This window comes from Cyclopterus lumpus, chromosome 13, assembly GCF_009769545.1.
Source record: "Cyclopterus lumpus isolate fCycLum1 chromosome 13, fCycLum1.pri, whole genome shotgun sequence".
NCBI lineage: Eukaryota > Metazoa > Chordata > Actinopteri > Perciformes > Cyclopteridae > Cyclopterus > Cyclopterus lumpus.
In genome coordinates this window covers 8,504,977-8,523,714 of record NC_046978.1, presented here as the reverse complement: position 1 = coordinate 8,523,714, position 18,738 = coordinate 8,504,977, and the positions used below count along the sequence as shown (strand labels likewise).

The following is an 18,738-nucleotide window of genomic DNA, read 5'->3' as shown; positions in this document are numbered from 1 at the left end:
TTATTTAGTTATACTAAACAAATCGGATATACCTTATAATATCGAACAATATACTATGATTATTATTTGAATGAATAAGTGCAATACTTTATAGACACGTTTTATAAATTAGATCTGAGGTAAACATGCCTGAATGCAAGACTGTTATCGTCACGAAAATGTGTAGAAACTAGTCGAATTTCTGCAGAAACGTTACTATTTAGCCACCGCAACATAATAAACCACATATCCCAGAATGCAGCGGTGAAATGAAGCGGCAGCGGAGGCGGCACGTTCGGACTTTGTTGCTCGGAAACAGTTTTGCGCGCCGCCGATTGCATGCGTGTTGGTGTGTGCGCGCGTGATTTGTGCAGTTCAAACCAGCAGCTCTGTTAAACGGATTATTTGCTAGTAACCTTGAGGGTGATACAAAATAAATCATGCCTGCTAACAGTTTACCAACCGCTATGACCAGGCTGTCATTCTGCATTTGTATTTACTGAGCTGCGGGATGAAGAGCAGGAAACAGAGGTCCGTCAAAGCTGGAAGCAGCAGGAAGAAAGGTAACTTAAACTGTAACGTTAGTTAACTAGCGGAACTTGTTAGTTAGCTACCTGCTAACGTTAGTTTAACTAGCTCAAATACTTGCCAGTTTAACTAGCTTAACTAACTACCTGCTATTTAGCTACTAACGCTAGCTCTTCGCGTCAGCTGTCAGTCTCACGTCTTTAGACTCGAATGGTAGCATACCAGCTAATGTTATGTTAAGTTAATGTGCTCTCACTTTCTCTTGGTTTGTGTTGTCAATGTCGTTAACGTGCCGTAGTAACGTCAGACATTTGTTTATTAACTTGTTACGCTGTTTGCAGGTTTGACAAAAGATGCTAAAAGCGAATTGTAACATAATTTTTCTCGTAGAGGAAACTATTGGCGTTAATATCAACAGTTTAATGTGTGTTTTCATAAAATATTGGTGTTTCCTGCTGTGTAGATTAAAACGTCCCAGCATTTGTTGTTGATAAAGATTGCTGCTCTATGGCGAGTTATGATGCTTTGCTGGTTAAATAAAGATTGAATTGTAATTGTAAAACACTGTTATCAAAGTATTCAATACTTGGTGTGTTTAGACCTTGACTATGAGCTTTAGTGTTTCTGATGCATTTCCGGCACTGAGGTCAAATTATTGGGGAAAGTGTCAGTATTTTTTGTAAGCACTGTCTGAACGTTTGCAAAAGTGTCAAATTGAATTTCTTGCCATTCAATTGTTCTCTCACAAAACAAAAAAGCCAACATTGAGTTAAGATTTGCAGCAAATGCCACTCTTACTAGTCATTTTGTATGGTTCTCTTTTGTGTTAGTATTTGCATTGTGTTTACATTGTTTGTATCTTGATCTTGCTGTTGTACAAAACAACTCTTTGCAGTACCCAGCGATGTGTCCCCCGCCACCAGCCTCCCTCCTCTTGTTGAGGGCCAGTTAAGATGCTTCCTGCGAGTAACAATAAGTCGAGTATTATGGACAGTTCACAAGCCTCCACCTGCAACATTCATCAGGCTGCGCTGGTGGGGAGAGTCTTCCAATGGGACACACTTCTTTCCGAGAGATGGATCCCATCCGTCTCAGAAGACCATAAAGACCACATCCCGCTTCCCTATTCGCTGTGGCCCAAAGCAGTTCACCTCATATCTGACCGGTAACTAAGAAAGCTTTGATATGTTTACAATTCAAATGTTGTTTTCAATCAGCCACTAACCTGTCTTTGATGAACAGATATGAGCTCGCTGGTGCTGGAAGTTCTGACAAAACCTGATCATTTGCCGATCTCACGGGCTGAGGTTGCGGGCATCTCTCATCTCTCTCTGTCACACCCCATCAGTGGATTTTACACCCTTGTATCTCCAACATCTGAGAAGCTGGGAGAGTTACAGGTGAGTGGAAACCTGAATTCATATTGAACTGCCAACTGCATTTGTGCATGTTTGATATACTGTGTAGTGGATCATAAAACTCACGGTTCGGATCATATCACAGATCGGAGTCACGCATCGAATCACAGATCTGATCGGCACCAAAAAAGAATTAAGCAAATCTTTTTTTTTAATGCTGCCCATGAATGATAATCCATATTGTTGTTTGATTATAGCAGCTCCAAAAATGCCATAGTCCCAAAAATATTTTCAACCACTCTGAAGTCTGTAAAGCATAAAAGAAGTTATCCTTTTATGAAGTGTTTTTTTTTTTCGCTCTTAAATACATTGTATATGTATTACACTAAATATATATTATAAACTGTTTAGAGCTAGTGTAAACACTCATAATTCCCTCTCTAATATATTATTTCATATTGCTGTGAAAATATCTCCTTCATACAATGGGATTTATTTACATTTAGATTACATGTGAACACATCATGACAACTTACCTTCGCCCAATACTAGTTTTCACTGAACAGAGCCTGAACCCATTATAATGTAACCTTCGTTCTCCTCGTGTCAATTTAAACACAATTTGTTTTTTACAATATAAAATTATTAAAGATCGGCGACGAGAAAAGCATGAATGCCGATGTCCTGATCACACATTTTAGTAGATATTGGCAGATAACGATTGTCAGTAAAACTTTATTTAACACTGCAGTGGTTAACATTAACTGTGTAATTAATCTGCGGTTCCCATGCATTAAATGCATGCACCGATTACGCATCAACCGTAGTCCCTTACACCGCTACAGAAGTGTAGTGACTAGGGAGACGTGCATTAGTCAAGACAATTCATCTTTACCAACTGCAGTGTTACTGTTTTATTGATGTGACTTTTTTTGTGACTGACCATAGCCTGTTTAAGGACAATAGAGCATCACAAGTAACTTTGAAAGGCACGAGAACCTAATTGTGGCATTGACAAAAAAACTATTTATTTTATTGCGCACCCCAATTGTAATGTTCAAGGTGTTACACTTGTATACCCGCAGTAGTAAACCACATCTTTGTTATTTTTCTCAGGTTTCCCTTAATTTGGAGCCTCTTACAGAAGCCTATGACAGCAGCAGCTCAGGTCCCATCGCAGATATCAGCATTGAAAGACCGCAAATCCCCACACTGACTGTGCCCTCACAGCCCAGATCGCTCTCAGTTGGCAGTGGGAAAGAATCAGCTGGGAGCAGCAGTGGAAACACTCCAAGGTACAATGTTGTTGCTGTTGTGATGTTGCCATTCATAATCAAATGCCTGTGTGTTGTAATAAGAGTCTACTGGTAGTACGTTTATATCTGAGCATAACGATTTTACTGTATATCTTGTTATAATATTTTCAGAGGGAAAGACCACTTATATTTCCAAAATGCCCAGAAAGATGAAGAAGAGTCACTGGAGAATCAGATGCCGACAACAAATAGATTTCAGAACAGTCAAACTGCTGTGAATCCTTCAAATCAGGAGCCTTGTGGCCAAACAACCACTGATATCCTGTCAGGTTGGTTGCAGTCTGACTAAACATCAGGCGTAAATACAGTAACAATAATAATAAACACACAAAATTGACGGTTTCTTTACAAATGCCCACCGTTTTCTCTCATCTCAGTTATTCTAGAGCGTGGGAACAAGCTCAGAAATGCTATGGTGGTATCAGCTTTGAAATGTGACGTGGATTCTGCCCCGACTCTGAAAGACACCCCACTCCCTCTCCCAAAGGATAACATCCAGCCACCTTCCAAGTTTGTGTTTCAAAAGTTTGTAAAAGAAACAACAACAACGTTTTCTATCATCTTATAATACACATTCTATAATACTTAATTCCTTTGTCTGCAGGCACTTCCCGTCTCCCTCTGGGGGGTTTCTTCAAAATATTCTTCATGCTGATTCAACTCTCAAGCACTCAGACCACAGTCTAGACCGTCATGTTGACATGGACAACAGAGCTGTGGAGCTGCTCCTCGGCAGGTATTTAAGTGCACATCTATTTCCAGAGATGACAGAAAATGTAAGCTGTTTTTTTGTTTTCTCCAAGATCTGTACTTTTTCTTTCTTTCTGTTTTGTTTAGCTTAAACACATCTCCTCTGCATCTCTGGAATGGAGATGGCTCCTTCCCTGAATCTCTGTCTGGCCGTAGCAGTGTGTGTGGGGACAGTGAGCTCAGTGATCCACAATATGATCAGAGCTTACTGGAAAATTTGTTCTACAAAACTCCTGTAAGTAGACCATTTTCTGAATATTGTCAGGGAAAAAGCATGTAGTGTAGTACCACGGTCAGAATTGATTTTTGTTGGTGTTTTTTAGATGTTAGATATCAGACCAAACGACACTGAGACGGAGGGCCAAGGAACAGTGTCCTCAAGTAAAAAACAGCTGGCGCAGTCGGCACCCAGGATTACTGGAGGGTAAGGGCCTTTACATGCTCTTGAAAGGGCAATGTTGGTATTTTCAACCACAACTCTAATTTCCTTTATTTCTTTTGTCTAAAAATGGGGACAACATCTTTTGAAATTGGTCTAGTATTGAGGGAGATAAACTGGTTGCAACGTAATCATGTCCTCACCATCAATTTCCGTTCACTAAAGTGGACAGGCTCTGATTGTTGTGATAAGTGCACAGACAATACAGAGATTTATTCGGAGGTTGATCGGCGTGTGTCATCCAATGTTTTTCATCCCTCCACCTTTAAAAGTAGCCACTCTAAAGGGGCACATCTTCTCCCTGAGGTACTTATTGATTGACATGTATAAATAAGCTAGGAAATAATTTCCTTCTGCAAAGAATGCTGAAGGAAATTGACCAGTTTAATAAACCATTTACATGGGAGATATGAGATCCACACAAGGTACCAGGATATAGACCAGACATATAGCACAAACAAAACACAAAGTATGAGAATAAACTAAATGTAAACATACCACCTTTTGTATATTCAAGACTCTTATTCATCATATTTTGGCTGTTTTCAGTTCAAACTCAGAGCCTCAGCGGTCTGCGGATGCTGGTGGTATTCCTCCTGGCGTTAGTGCAGAGCAGTTGACTGTGCTGCGTTTGATCAGACTGGCGAGAGTGACCATCGACTCCCTGACCGTACCTACAACCTCCACACCTAGAAAGACCTCAATCAAAGGGAAACCTCCTCGACTGTTACCCAGCAAGAAGTGGTGGGTGAAACATTTAACATGATTTTGATCTCATTTTAACATAACATTGTAGTTATTAGTCAAAACAACCCGTGATATCTCCTCTCTTTTTCATTAGCACATATTTTATTGAGTACGTGTTCCCAACGGCCTCCACTTCCAGTCGACATGATCGTAGTAAGAGTGGAGATGGAGAGGTGACCAGAGCCGTTGCCAGTAAAGTCACCGGAGGAAGTATGACCTAGTATCTGCCTTATTGAAACCTACCTGAGTGAAAAACACTGGTACGGGTTTGTGTCTGAATCTGAAACACTCTTCTGTGTGTTTTAGGGGTGAAGTTCCATCAGCACACTATGTTTCCTGTCCACTTCAGTACAGCAACAGTGAACAAATGGTGGGGAACTGATCTGATTTTCAAGGTTTACTGCCGAAAGAACGACCAAAAGAAAGTAAGTACCTACTTTTTGTTGTTCTTATGTGAGTTTTTCTTGGAACATTAAATTATAATGTTTAACCGTTAGCACAACCTCCAAGTGTGACTCTCTTATGAACTAGAGCTTCCATGTAAAACAAATGAAACAGACTTCCTGTTTCTAATAAATGCCAACAAACACAGGTAGACATTACCTGAATAGAATACCTTGAAGTGCTGTTGATGACCTTGGCTTCTCTTGTTTTCAGCCGGTACCCATCGGCAAGGCAGTTCACCCGCTGCGCTGTCTGCTGCAGAGCAAGCAGCTGAGTCAGTCTGTCGTCTTACCTGTGCAGAGTGTGGAAGGAAACAGGGAAACACAGGAGATTGGACCTCTCAAGGTATTACACTTTTTACAAGCCTGATTTTTCTTATCCAAGTGTCATAAAAGTAATACCATTATTTTTCTCAGGTATTACTAGAACTTATTAGAGACAACAAAGATTTCTCTTCTGAAAAAAGTAGAAGCAAGGTTGCTCAGAGAGACACATCGCCTTCACAAACTGCCCCCAGTCCACAGAGAGAGACCATCTCCAGGTCTCAACATGTTGACATTGACAGGGAGGACTTACCAGCTCACTCCTTTGAAGATCTAAGGCTGAATGTTTGGACTCTTCAGAAACCCTCAAAAGAAAGCTCTCCCCATCCCGGCCTCCACACATCTCCTGGCATCTCACGGCAGCAGGTGGAGGAGGACTCTGAGGTCCTGTTGCATACGTTACTCATGGTGCCAGATGGAAAGAACTTCAACTGTGGGCCCATGCAGGCTCCAAACGTGTACTTGAATTGTAAACTCTGGTGTGATGAGACGATGAGATCTGTCATCAGTTGGGGTCAGGCGAATCCCAGTTTCAACTTTGTTCAGGTTAGCCCAGGAGATCAAATCTTTGAACCATCTTTTTATTTGTCATTAAGCTACAAAAGAAGCAACATTCTCCTACTTTTGTAAATACAGAATCCCAGTGATCCATATCTTTTTCTTTTTTTTTTCCATCCCTTGTTTCAGGTGACGCCTGTGGCTTTAACAACTAAGCTGCTAGAACGGATGAAGAATAATGTGATGGTAGTCGAGGTGTGGCAGAAGACGAGAAGTTCAGGGCAGGATCGACTTCTCGGCATAGTTAAACTCCCTCTACACCAGTTCTACATGTCATTTAGGCAAGTCGTAGAGAGACAACACATTTTCTTATGATCTTTAAAATGTGTGATTAAGTATTAATTGACTCAAAAAAGGTCACCAGCTATTTCCAGTGTTACTGGCAACTTTTAGAGTGAAATTAGAGTAAATGAGTCGTAATCAATAATTTGTTCAACAGAAAATTAATGTTCAACTTGTTGAATATTTGGCGATCTTTCACATCCTCTTTAATGCAACCTGCCCTGTGGGAGGTGCTATAGTACTCCTCCATATAGCCTACATTGTCTTTTATCCTCCATGCATTCACTTTTTTGAATTCTCAGAATGAAACTCCAGGAATGTTCCACCACAAATTACACTACACACACATTTCTATGTGAACTCAAACATACCTGCCAGAGTGAGAGACTATTAACGCTCCTCCTATTAATGCTCCTCTCTGTTTTTCTTCCCTCCAGGGATCCAAAGATCACCCACCTTCTTCTCCAGGCCCAGTACCCTGTTTTAGGGGTAGACTGCTACATGCCAGTCATTGATGTGTTCTCAGGTAGTTGTAAAGGACACCTCCGGGTTGTCTTGGCGATGGGCCGATCAGAGCAAATAGTTGCCCTCCAGCGCACAAGGGATGAAGATTACGACAGTTCGTCTCATCTCATGAGACCAGTTCATCTGCTTGATCACCAGCCTCATTCACAAACAAAGGTCTGTGTTAATTTCATGCTCAAATTATGTTGTGTATGTGTTCTTGTCAAACACATAACTGCAGGTAAGCAGCACCTTCCAAGGTTGTTCATAGAAAAGTGTAGGATTACATTTTCCTTTTTTGTTTTTTTTAAACCTGATTTCCTGAAAACAAACTACCATTCTATTATCACAGCTCCCAAAAATGGAAAGCATTGCCATGTGAAAGGGCAAAATGATGCACAGAATCATCAGTTTTTTTAATAGACTGCTCTCAGTTGCAATTACTGTTAAATTATTATTTAGAATTTCTAAGCACGTACAAGATGGTTTTATAGATAGATTACAGCCATAGACTGCACGTCTTTTTAATCAGACTTCCACAGAGAGGAAAATTCAGTGTAAAGCACTTTTCATCACTAAAAACACCCTGAAAAAGTCTTGGAAAATGATCTCTAGAGTTCTTGGGGAATTTCTTTGCTGATGCACAATAAATTACTTAATCTATCAGTGAAGTAGGTGTAACACTGCTTATATTTGAAAAGGACTTAAGTATGTGAGAATCATGTTAGCCTGTTTTTTGTTTGATTCATGTGGATTATTTGAGATCATACTGAAGTCATGAACATGTTAACCACTAAAACCTCATACTAATATCATCTGAAAAGGCTCAGACTCATTTCATTTGTACATTACTGTTCTGTAAACCGTATATGTTTCTGTATAGTTTTGTCAGCCAAGAAATGTCACATCTGTCAACTAAGTGCATGTCGTTTTTGTTTCTACTGTGTTGCCCCCTCAGGTGAAAGCAGTACAAGTGGAAACTATGAGAGAGCATCTGTTTGTGATAAGAGTGGAGAAAATCAATGGGCTGACACCTCTGCAGTCCACAGTATGGGGTGAGGCTGACTGCTACATCCAGTACAGTTTCCCCTGTCAGGAAGGGGACCCTGGTGCAGAATTGGACAAAAGCCTCATAGAGAGTAGTAAGGCCATTTTATTGTATAAAACCTTCACCATAAAGAATTTCCCGAGATGTTTCTCCTCCTGCGTTAGTCTGACCTGTATCTCCTGTATCTAGGCGTGAACCTGAAGCCGTTTCGTACCACCACCACTCTCTGTGTCCCTGACCCGATGTTTGGACACACTGAGACTCATGTGCTTCTGGCTCCTGAAGGAGTTCCCGTTCAGAGGCTGCTGCTCAGCTCTCTTTCTAGTCAAGGCCTAAGCAGTGGAGGGGGTGTCCAGTTTGAAGTCTGGTGCAGGTTTGTGGTTGTTATTGTATATTGTATATCTTAATATGGCTTAATATTGACTGATTTCATATATACAGGATTGTGTGTCTGTAGATATTATTACCCAAACGTTCGAGACCAGCTTGTGGCCAAAGGAATGCTTCCATTGTCCAAACTGTGTGCAATGGTCACCATGCAGAGTCAGCACCCTAAAGAGGCTCAGATGTTCTCCCTGCCCCTGATTCCCAGGACAGATAGTCCCACGAGACATCAGCCTCAGCCCTCAGGTACACAGACACTCATAATAATATAATGCATTGACACGTTTAGTGTCTTATAAGTCGTGGCTGATCTGTTGTATTTCTCAGGCTTACTAGATGTGTGCATTCGGTACAAGCACCGACCAGTGAGACCTGAAGGTCAGACTGGTAAAGGAGTTGCCTCTCGTGTTGTGACGCTCGTGGTTCAGGTGCACAGAGCATCAGGTCTGCAGGCCGCAGCAAGGTACATCTCTACCGCTGTCCTATTGGGAGCTTTATTTGATTTTATATTAAATATGTGTGAAACTGTTCCTTATTGTGTGATGACAAGTGAGCAGTTTCTGGGTTTGAATGAATACAAAATAAATTGTTTAGGGAAGTTGTTAAGAGTTAAATAACTCATTTATTACTCTTTAAGACACACTCTTTAATGTAGTTTATGTTTTATTTACCGAGTTAGTGCTCTAACTGCTGACACTTCTGCCACCAGCCTATTACATTGAAAGTTTTTCAACGGCAGGTTTTGAGATCAACAAATGAAGTGACGTTCAGCTCCAGTAATTAGTCTGAGAGTGTTTCCACAGCAGAGATTTAAAAACCTTACGGCATCACACAAAAAGTATTTGCATATGTCTTGTGCACATTCACAGATACTGCCTCAATGCCTTCAGTCTGCTATTGTGCTTCTGCCTGTTTGTTTAAGGGTTTTATCAGACCATGATGAAAGATTCAGCTACTTTGCCAGTGTGGGAGTGAACTCGTACATCACAGTCGAGCTGCCCTTCTTGCCTGAGAGTGAAAGGAGGTGCACCCGCATAGCCGCCAGGACCTTCTGCCCGGAGTTTGACCACCACATGGAGGTGTCCTGTGATCTGCTGTTTCTCAGGAGCAGTGGAGAAACCAGCAGCTTGGCTGAGCAGCTGGAGGAAGCCTCTGCTGTCTTCACTGTCTGGAACCGAGACAGCCGCAAAAGTTTATAACGCTTTTTTTGTTTTATTCAATTACTTATTGATATAAATGTTTGTCAATATAATCTATAAGTTACTAATTTGTGTTGTGATATTTGTTTCAGCAGTGCACACTTATAAACCTAAGGATGTGGTGTTGGGCACAGTGAAAATACCTCTTGCTGCTCTCCTCCATAAAAGAACAGGTACGCTGCACTCTCGGTGAACGCTGAGTCCAATAGTTTTTCTGACAAAAACAGTCATTTTTGTTTCTTTTTCCAAATATTAAGGTATTTCTGGCTGGTTTGGAGTGTATTTAGCTCAGGAAACAAGTTCTTCTCAGCACCAGCACATCTCGGTCGGGGGCCTTGAGATCTCCGTCAACTTCGCCCACCAATCAGACAGGGAAAGAGTCATTAAAGCTGCTCAGGGTTTGAGCTGGGAGATGGCCCAGAATGAAATGCAGGTTGATGAAGAAACTTGGGGAGGCGATATTAGAAAATTGTCTTTGACTTTCTCGATGCCCAGAGCATGGATACCTGTTCACTGCTTGCTTCTGCCAGGCCTCAGTGAGCTGGAGCGCTCCACCTACTGCTACTTCAGGTACAAGTTCTACGACCAGGATGCCTTCTGCTCCCAGTTGAAACACCCCTCTGTTGAGGAGGGAGGCCAGGCCACTGTGCCTTTCCAGGAAAGTAGAACAGTGGAACTAAAGAGCACTCAGCCCTTGATGTGGTATCTTCGAGAGGAAAAGCTGGAGGTTCAGGTGTGGGTTGCCTTCACAAAAGACAAAACCCAAAGGCCCCGAGACACCGACCGACTGGTGGGTTCAGCGTTTGTCGACCTGTCCTCTCTTGCAAAGACATCCACGAAGAAGCTAACCCTCAGTGGTAAGAAAGTACTACTTGTGTTATAAATGAACTGTTTATTATTGCTGTAGTAACATGATGGCTGTATTTCTTTCAGGAGTGTATCCAGTGTTCAGACGCTCAGCAGCAGATCTAGAAGGAGCTGCTCTCAGGGTGCACATAACCCTGACAGCAAGTTCTGTCCCTGTGGAGGTGGGGACAGTCCCTGCTGGAGTTGACCCCCAAATGGACTCGGACAGCCAGGGGGAGCTCTTATCAGAAAAGATGGAAGCAGCTGATCGAGCCCCCTCGCCCGCTACACCCAAAACATCACAAAGTAGACACAAGAATACATGTTCCAGAACAACTCCAGACATCACGTCGGTGCAACACACAGGAATGAGCATGGAAGAATCCTTCCCTGTGACTGTTGCAGTGGACCGGGCCATGCACCTGAATCTTAAGGGTGAGCGACCTGAAGTTTTTTTTCTTTTTCTTTTTTTTTCTTCTTTTTTACATACTTTATCATTGATAATAATGATGTGTGTTGTGTTTCTCTGGCAGGCTGTCCCTTAGCAGAGCGCAGTGAAGGGTCACCATGCTGCTGTGTTTCGTTCGTCACTGCAGACTCTGCTGAACCAGTGTCCACAGCTGTCGTAGCCAACGCTGACTGCCCAGTGTGGGACCATCAACATGAGTGCAGGTCAAGTTATATAACAGACATTACCTAAAATCTTTGAGGAGATCTATGAACAATCGCATATCAGGCTGATGATTTGTATCAAATTTACAGGCTTTCAAAGCAGCTACTTGTTGATGCACAACAGTCTCTTGTGTTCAAAGTCTGGCACAAAGGAGGTACAGGAATTAGTTTCACTTTATGATGTAGTCTATATTACATTGAACTGCTTGATATATTAATTCACTCTTGGGTTGTTGTTTTTTTTCCATAGAAACAGACAGGGTTGTTGGATTTGCCTCTGTCGACCTGTCCCCCTTAGTCTGTGGGTTCCAGTCGGTGTGTGGTTGGTACAACATCACAGACTTCAGTGGTCAGTGTCACGGCCAGCTTAAAGTGTCCATCACTCCGCAGAAGGGGGTCCAAGATCTCAGGGAACAGAGAAAAACTGTGAATGAAGAAGCGTCCAAAAGTTCCCCGGTGAGAGAAAGTATTCATGCATACAGTAAAAAAACAAAAATAATTGTTTATGTCTATTTGTAATCATGATGGATGTCTTTTATTAGCAAGCTTTATTCCAGGCACTCCCTCTCAGCTACCATACCACAGCCACATACAGCAGCTTCCCCTCTCACATTAGCCGATACCCCGAACAGAAGATCTCGTCACCTGACCACACAGACAGGCTGTTCTCTGAAAGGTTTGTAGAACGATTACCATAGACTGTATACAATATAGCCGTGGTCTCTGTGACGTCAACCAAAGTTTCCTGAAGAGCCATTGTGAAGCTCAAAGTGTGTGGAAAGTGACAACACAGCCTAACTCCCGGCTAATCCAAAAATGGCCAAAGAGGTGGAGCTGAGACAATCTCATATGACGCAGCAGAGGAGAGAGCTAGCTGTTAGCGACCTGAGACGGCACCCACCAGTGTCTCAAAGAGGCCACTCCCTTAATTAAACCTGCCTTAAAGCCTTGGTACAATTTTAAATAAGTGAGTTACATAACAAATAAACCCATAAACAGTTGGCATGAACAGTAGAGTTAGCTATTGAGCACCAACATTGATTTTTGTACCAGGCCGTAAACCTGTTTATTTCTGCTGTAAAGTTGTGCTTTTTAACATGGAGGTCTATGGGGTCTATATTAACTTACTTTTTCATTCAGTCAAAGCATTCCAATATGCTGAAACAAGCCTCCACATTGTATTTATTTATCGTCTGTACTTCTGTTCAGGTCAAGTGAGAATGAACGCCACTTCGAGCACATGGACAAAGTACGTCATTACCATCAGAGTCTGCAGGAGCAAACAGCAGCTCATCCAACCTGTAGCAGCAGTGCTGACATCAATCCCTCCAGCTCATTTCTGTTTTCAGCACTCAGGTATCATTCCTCAGATATACAGGCCATTCAAATTCAAGTGATTGTTGCTTCTTCTTCTTTTTAAACATTAGCTTTGACTATACACCTCATTGTTTTTACAGGAAGAAACTGAGTGAGCTGGACAACATCCAGAGATACTTCAGCCGTAAGGTTTTAACACCCACATTCCCGTCCATGAGTGAGCAAGACTGTCACGGCAAGCATGAGGAACAGAGGGAAACGGAGACTGACACATGCCAGCTTCTTATCAAGTCCGACCACTTAGTTGGACAAGTCAACAATATCATTAGTGGTGAGCTCTTTTACATGCTTAAGGAGGTCACTTAATGTTTCTGAAATGACCAGCAATGTTTTCCGTCAGCAGATCTCAAGTGAGATCATTTTAGCATTTAAAACTGTTATAAATGACGGTACCTTTTTTCTTAAAAGTCCAATATATTGTAATTTAACCATTTAAAGGACTACTAGTCATTCTAGTTTACCTTGGTAGTTGACCCAGAGTTCATTGTGCACGCAGTCTACTGTTTAGCTTACACACTGTACCGTCTGACTTTTTCAGTCCAAATAATAACCAGTGCTGCTGAAATTTCAACGAGTGAAATAAAGTCGACACTGCATTTCTGCCAGATTAAAAGTACCCATGTCATTACAGTTTTTATACTTTACTTTAGGGCTGCAACTAATGATTATTTTCATAATTAATCTGCACATTATTTTCTCGATTAATCAATTTTATCTGTATACTTTCCACGGTGATGTATTTATATTGCTTTTTTTATCTGACCAAACAGTCCAAAACAAATCAAATTCTAAAATATTGTTTTTGGTTTAATTTTTGATCGTGAAATGACTAAACAATTAAATGAGTAACAAAATAGCTGCTTCTATAGCTGACATGTAGTTCGGCGGCGTTTATTACGGCTAATTGGTCTCAAAGTCTGCTCCCCATGCTTCCTTTTCCGATGATGATGATGATGAATTTATCATCATATGCCATTAGTGCGCCAGTTATAAACACGAGAAAACAACAAATTAAGACAAAATAATGTAGTAAAATTATTGGGAGCTACCGGGCGCAGCATGTATGTAAAGAGCCAAACATCCCACCTGCTGAGCCATGCACAAGTCACAAACACCTATCAAGTTGTGACTTTTAAAGTGTACTGACAGAACAAGTATAACATTTTCACTGTCCTCTTCATACAGGTCTACGAGGAAACCCCCTAGAAACGATTCCCTCAGATCCCCAGAGAAGCTCAACAACTTCCCCTGTTGGAGACAACAACCCACAGACTCTCCCTGAGAGTATCTCCAGTCCACGCAGAGCTCCAGATTCTTTCCAAGAAGATGTGTCTCCTCAGCCCTCGCCAAAGATGTCTGGAGACCATACAGACTCTGAGCCTGAGGAAGAAAAGGACAATCGAAACTACAACGTCACCGTGTCCGAGGGGGAAAACAAAGAAGGATCAGACAAAGATGAAGACGGGACAGGTAGCACACAGGAAGAGGAAGCTGATGATGATGAAGAGGAAGATTACGAAGAGGTTGTGGTGACGCCGAGGCCTCTCAATGAGGTGACCTCTCTAACTGACAGAACCAGTCCGTGGACCAGCATCATGTCGGACCCCGACTTGATTTCTCTGAAGAGCCTGGAGACGCCAGAGGAGCCATTTCTGAGCGACGATGAGGACGAGAAAAGGCAGATGGTAACTCATGACTGTTGTGGACGAGAAGAAAGTGAACAAAGTGACAGTTTTGATGAATCGGCAGGAGACGTTTCAGACACGGAGAGAGATGGTGAAAGGACTCTTGAAGCTTTAGAGGAAAGACGAGCAAAACAACCCAACAGCTCCAACGAGGAGTCGAGTGACGGAGCTTCATCACCCACCATACTAAACGTCACGAATACCCATGATGCTTCATGCTCCGTGGACATCCCACTCCAACCGTATCCTTGATCTGTATTTGTTGTTGTCTGCCTGGCTATCAGATTCGTTGTTGCTCTTTATTGGTTTTAGATCACAGATTCATGGCAGAACTAGTTCAGAGAGTGAATTGTAACACTCATAGTCTGTCTTTAACATGCAGCTGTAATATCATGAACAGATGCAGCCACCCTCTGTCAGTGGTTCTTTGTGTGATTTAGTTGGGAACTGTTGGTGTAACTGTTTGTATGTGACGTTAATGGGAAGATGTCAATTGAGACGAAGACGCCTCCCCACAAGATAAACGTCTTTCAACAATTTGTGTCCTTTTTGGATGTTACCAGCTTCAGCTCATGAATCTTTGATTTTAACTGCCATCATACATATTTAATTGTTTTTTTAACTTTCAAAATCCAGCGTGGACGCTTTGGAGGTCCCTAATTTCTTCCTCCCCTCTCACCAACTCGAGGCCTCTATGAGAGTCATACGTTTAGCTCCTTCTTTCTCCCAGACGGCCAGTGACCCGGTGAGTATTTGTCACACACTCTACTTCTGGCATTCACACTTACTCGCTCCCTCTCCCCTTTTACTTTTCACCCTCTCACTGAGTACTTGAATATCTCTGTTTCAGTTATAACTTCTTAGTATTTAGGAATGGTATTACATTTTGTACAGTCCTATATATGTATGACTTGATTTTTGGACAAATACAAAGACATATTGACAACATAAACAAAGTTTAACACATAGACAGTTGACATCAGGGCCAAACTGCCATGCAAAAAACATTAGTTATTACTAGATCACTTTACAAATGACATATACTGTCCAGAGTCCTGTGGAGAATAATGACACTGGACAAACTAAAGCCCGGAGCTTGGGGCCCACCCACTATCTGACAAATATTTAAACAAAGATCCTGTACATACTGTTGTAAGATCATTAATACTTCTGGTTTTCATTGTTCCATCCATTGTTTAAAGCAAAGGAAAATGCGTCATCTATCTGCCCTCATTTAGTAAGTTTTTCTTGGTCACATTTTCTTTTGACACCCTTAGCTTTGGGAAAGAAGTTGACAAAGTAGTTTAAATGATCTTAAGATCAATGGAATAATGTGTGTTTGTATCCCGTCTGTCACTTCCATCCATCCATCCATCCATTATCACCCGCTTATCCGGGGTCGGGTCGCGGTGGCAGCAGGTTCAGCAGGCCGACCCAGGCCTCCCTCTCACCCGCAGCACTTTCCAGCTCATTCTGGGGGATCCCGAGGCGTTCCAAGGCCAGCCGGGAGATATAATCCCTCCAGCGTGTCCTCGGTCTTCCCCGGGGCCTCCTACCAGTTGGACGTGCCCGGAAAACCTCTAATGGGAGGCGTCCAGGAGGCATCCTGACTAGTTGCCCGAACCACCTCAGCTGACTCCTTTCGACACGAAGGAGCAGCGACTCGACTCCAAGCTCCCCCTTGATGTCCGAGCTCCTTACCCTATCTCTAAGGCTGAGCCCGGCCACCCTACGGAGGAAGCTCATTTCGGCCGCTTGTATCCGAGATCTCGTTCTTTCGGTCACGACCCAGAGTTCGTGACCATAGGTGAGGGTTGGAACGTAGACCGACCAGTAAATGGAGAGCTTTGCCTTCCGGCTCAGCTCCTTCTTCACCAAGACGGACCGGTATAGCGCCTGTTTTACTGCTGCAGCCGCACCGATCCGCCTATCGATCTCCCGCTCCACCTTACCCTTACTCGTGAACAAGACCCCGAGATACTTGAACTCCTTCGCTTGGGGTAGGCAGTTTGCCCCCACCTGGAGGGAGCAACCCGCCGGTTTCCCGCAGAGCACCATGGCCTCAGATTTGGAGGTGCTAACTCTCATCCCTGCCGCTTCGCACTCGGCTGCAAAACGCCCCAGTGAATGCTGGAGGTCACGGTCCGAGGAGGCAAACAGGACCACATCATCCGCAAACAGCAGAGAGGCGATCCCGAGACTCCCGAACCGGATCCTCTCCGCCCCCTGGCTGCGCCTAGATATCCTGTTCATGAAGGTCACGAACAGGACCGGTGATAAAGGGCAGCCCTGGCGGAGGCCAACACCCACCGGGAACGTGTCTGACTTACTACCGAGGAGACGAACACAGCTCCTACTGCAGGCGTACCGAGACCGGATGGCCCGTGCCAACGGGTCCGGCACCCCATACTCCCGCAGCACCCCCCACAAAAACCCCAGAGGGACCCGGTCGAAAGCCTTCTCCAGGTCTACAAAGCACATGTAAACTGGTTGGGCAAACTCTCAGGACCCCTCCAGTAATCTTGCGAGGTTAAAGAGCTGGTCCACTGTTCCACGACCGGGACGGAATCCGCACTGTTCGTCTTGAATCTGAGGTTCGACAAGCGGTCGGAGCCTCCTCTCCGATAATTCTCCCTGCGGGTGGTGGGTCCACAGGGTGACTGCTGCTCCATGATATTTGGGCGAAAGCCCGGCCACCAGACGCTCGCCGACGAGCTCCCCTCCTGGGTCTGGCTCCGGGAGGGTGCCCCGGTTTCCCTTGTCCGGGCAAGGTAGCTTCAGTCCGTGGGCTGCTTATCATCAGGGTTTGTTGAACCGCTCTTAGTCTGGGCTCTCCCCCGAGACCTGTTTGCCTTGGGAGACCCTACCAGGGGCTGACGCCCCGGACAACATAGCTCCCAGGATCACTGAGCCACTCAAACTCCTCCACCACGTTAAGGTGGCGATTCATAGGAGGAGCTATGTGTACTGGAAGTGTCACTTCCAGTACACTATAATTAAGAACACTCCTATAATGTAACCAGAGGTATTTATTGCCATATTGCAAATAAAACACTCCCTTCTCCAATGAGTAATAACATAACAACAGTTTGGCAACAGGCATCTGAAAGGACTGAATACGGAATTCAGAGCGTACCTCAACACGACTCCCAACATGCAGACGGACGAGCCGGTGGCTAAAAGCAGTTTCACTTGACTCTATACTCCTTTTAGTATCTTTTATAAAGAAAGGTATTCATTGTTGATATTCTGTACAACTGAGGAGGCGAGCTCATATGCACACGTTTCACCAGAGGACTTCCCAGTGTCAAAATGGTCTGCTGGGTGACTCCCACTCAGCTGTAGAGATGGAAATGTACTTCTACATCACACCAATGTTCATGGATCCAGCTTCAAGGAGGGTGGGGAGATGGAAGTGTTATTACATTTACTTTGCAGGAAGGACCTTTTTAAAGAGTTTTTCAAAGTAGTCACTTGTTGCTGATCTCCAGATTGTACTCCGAGTACTCTAGAGAGACATGTGACAAGCCTGCTAAGCTAAAGAAAGGCTTGCTCTGTTTGAGCAGTCACTCATATGTTACCACACACCTCAAACACACAATACGATACCCTTTGACTAATCAGGGTGCTTGTTTGTTTTTTTAATACACTAGAAAATCATATTCTTCGACTCATTATTTTCTGTAGCACTCACACTGCAGGTATGTTTCTGTTTTGAATATTTCCAGGGGCCGAGGTCTCAACTTCACCGTATTCCACATCACAGGGGTCCTCGACAGCGTCCTAACATGTCGCCATCATCCATGAAGAAGGAGACTGAAAGAATAGCACAAATATTTGCGGCTCACTTTGATGACAATCACTAGTACGTGGTGTTTTTTTTAAGTGTTGTATAGCTCAGTGGTTTGAGATAATGTAAATTAAATGTAACATTTTGTATTTTTTATAAATAAATATTACTGTTTACTGTTTTCAAATTGTTTGTGTCTTTTTACATTGCATTACAATCCATAATCTGCTTCTTGGAACAGGCCTCAAGCGACATTAATATTCATGTCCTGACTGTTTGAACCTGTGGTTTATTCCTGTTGAGTTAAAGGTGAACTAGCTCAAGAATACATGAAACATTCACCCGAAGACTTATCTACAGTACATGTGGAAATATATGTATGGTTGTTCAGGTGCATTGTAGAATAATACAACAAAAGGTAATTCCATTCAAAATGAGTGCAGCAGAGTGTCTGAAGTAACTGGATTTGAAAGAGGAGGCAAACAAGCTGTGCATAGTCACACAGACCG

At 43.2% G+C, this 18,738-nt stretch overlaps 1 protein-coding gene across 3 annotated transcripts; it reads left to right on the top strand.

Annotated features, from left to right (window-relative positions):
- Positions 1-299: 299 nt before the first annotated feature.
- c2cd3 (C2 domain containing 3 centriole elongation regulator) lies at positions 300-18,410 on the top strand. Of its 3 annotated transcripts, none has more exons than XM_034548325.1 (33): positions 300-542; positions 1,403-1,672; positions 1,750-1,907; positions 2,982-3,160; positions 3,293-3,450; positions 3,559-3,691; positions 3,786-3,917; positions 4,019-4,166; positions 4,255-4,355; positions 4,920-5,114; positions 5,212-5,327; positions 5,424-5,542; positions 5,775-5,906; positions 6,185-6,430; positions 6,572-6,723; positions 7,162-7,405; positions 8,187-8,370; positions 8,466-8,649; positions 8,734-8,906; positions 8,988-9,123; positions 9,583-9,851; positions 9,952-10,032; positions 10,117-10,716; positions 10,793-11,140; positions 11,239-11,377; positions 11,468-11,532; positions 11,628-11,833; positions 11,920-12,053; positions 12,587-12,733; positions 12,835-13,025; positions 13,940-14,681; positions 15,076-15,184; positions 18,168-18,410. In XM_034548325.1, the coding sequence occupies exons 1-33, from the start codon at positions 491-493 to the stop codon at positions 18,303-18,305; spliced, it is 6,381 nt and encodes a 2,126-aa protein (XP_034404216.1). In that variant the 5' UTR covers positions 300-490; the 3' UTR covers positions 18,306-18,410. The 3 variants fall into 3 exon arrangements, with proteins under 3 accessions (XP_034404216.1, XP_034404215.1, XP_034404214.1); XM_034548324.1 differs by having other exon boundaries at positions 5,978-6,430; positions 9,955-10,032; XM_034548323.1 differs by having other exon boundaries at positions 321-542; positions 5,978-6,430.
- The last annotated feature ends 328 nt before the right edge of the window (positions 18,411-18,738 follow it).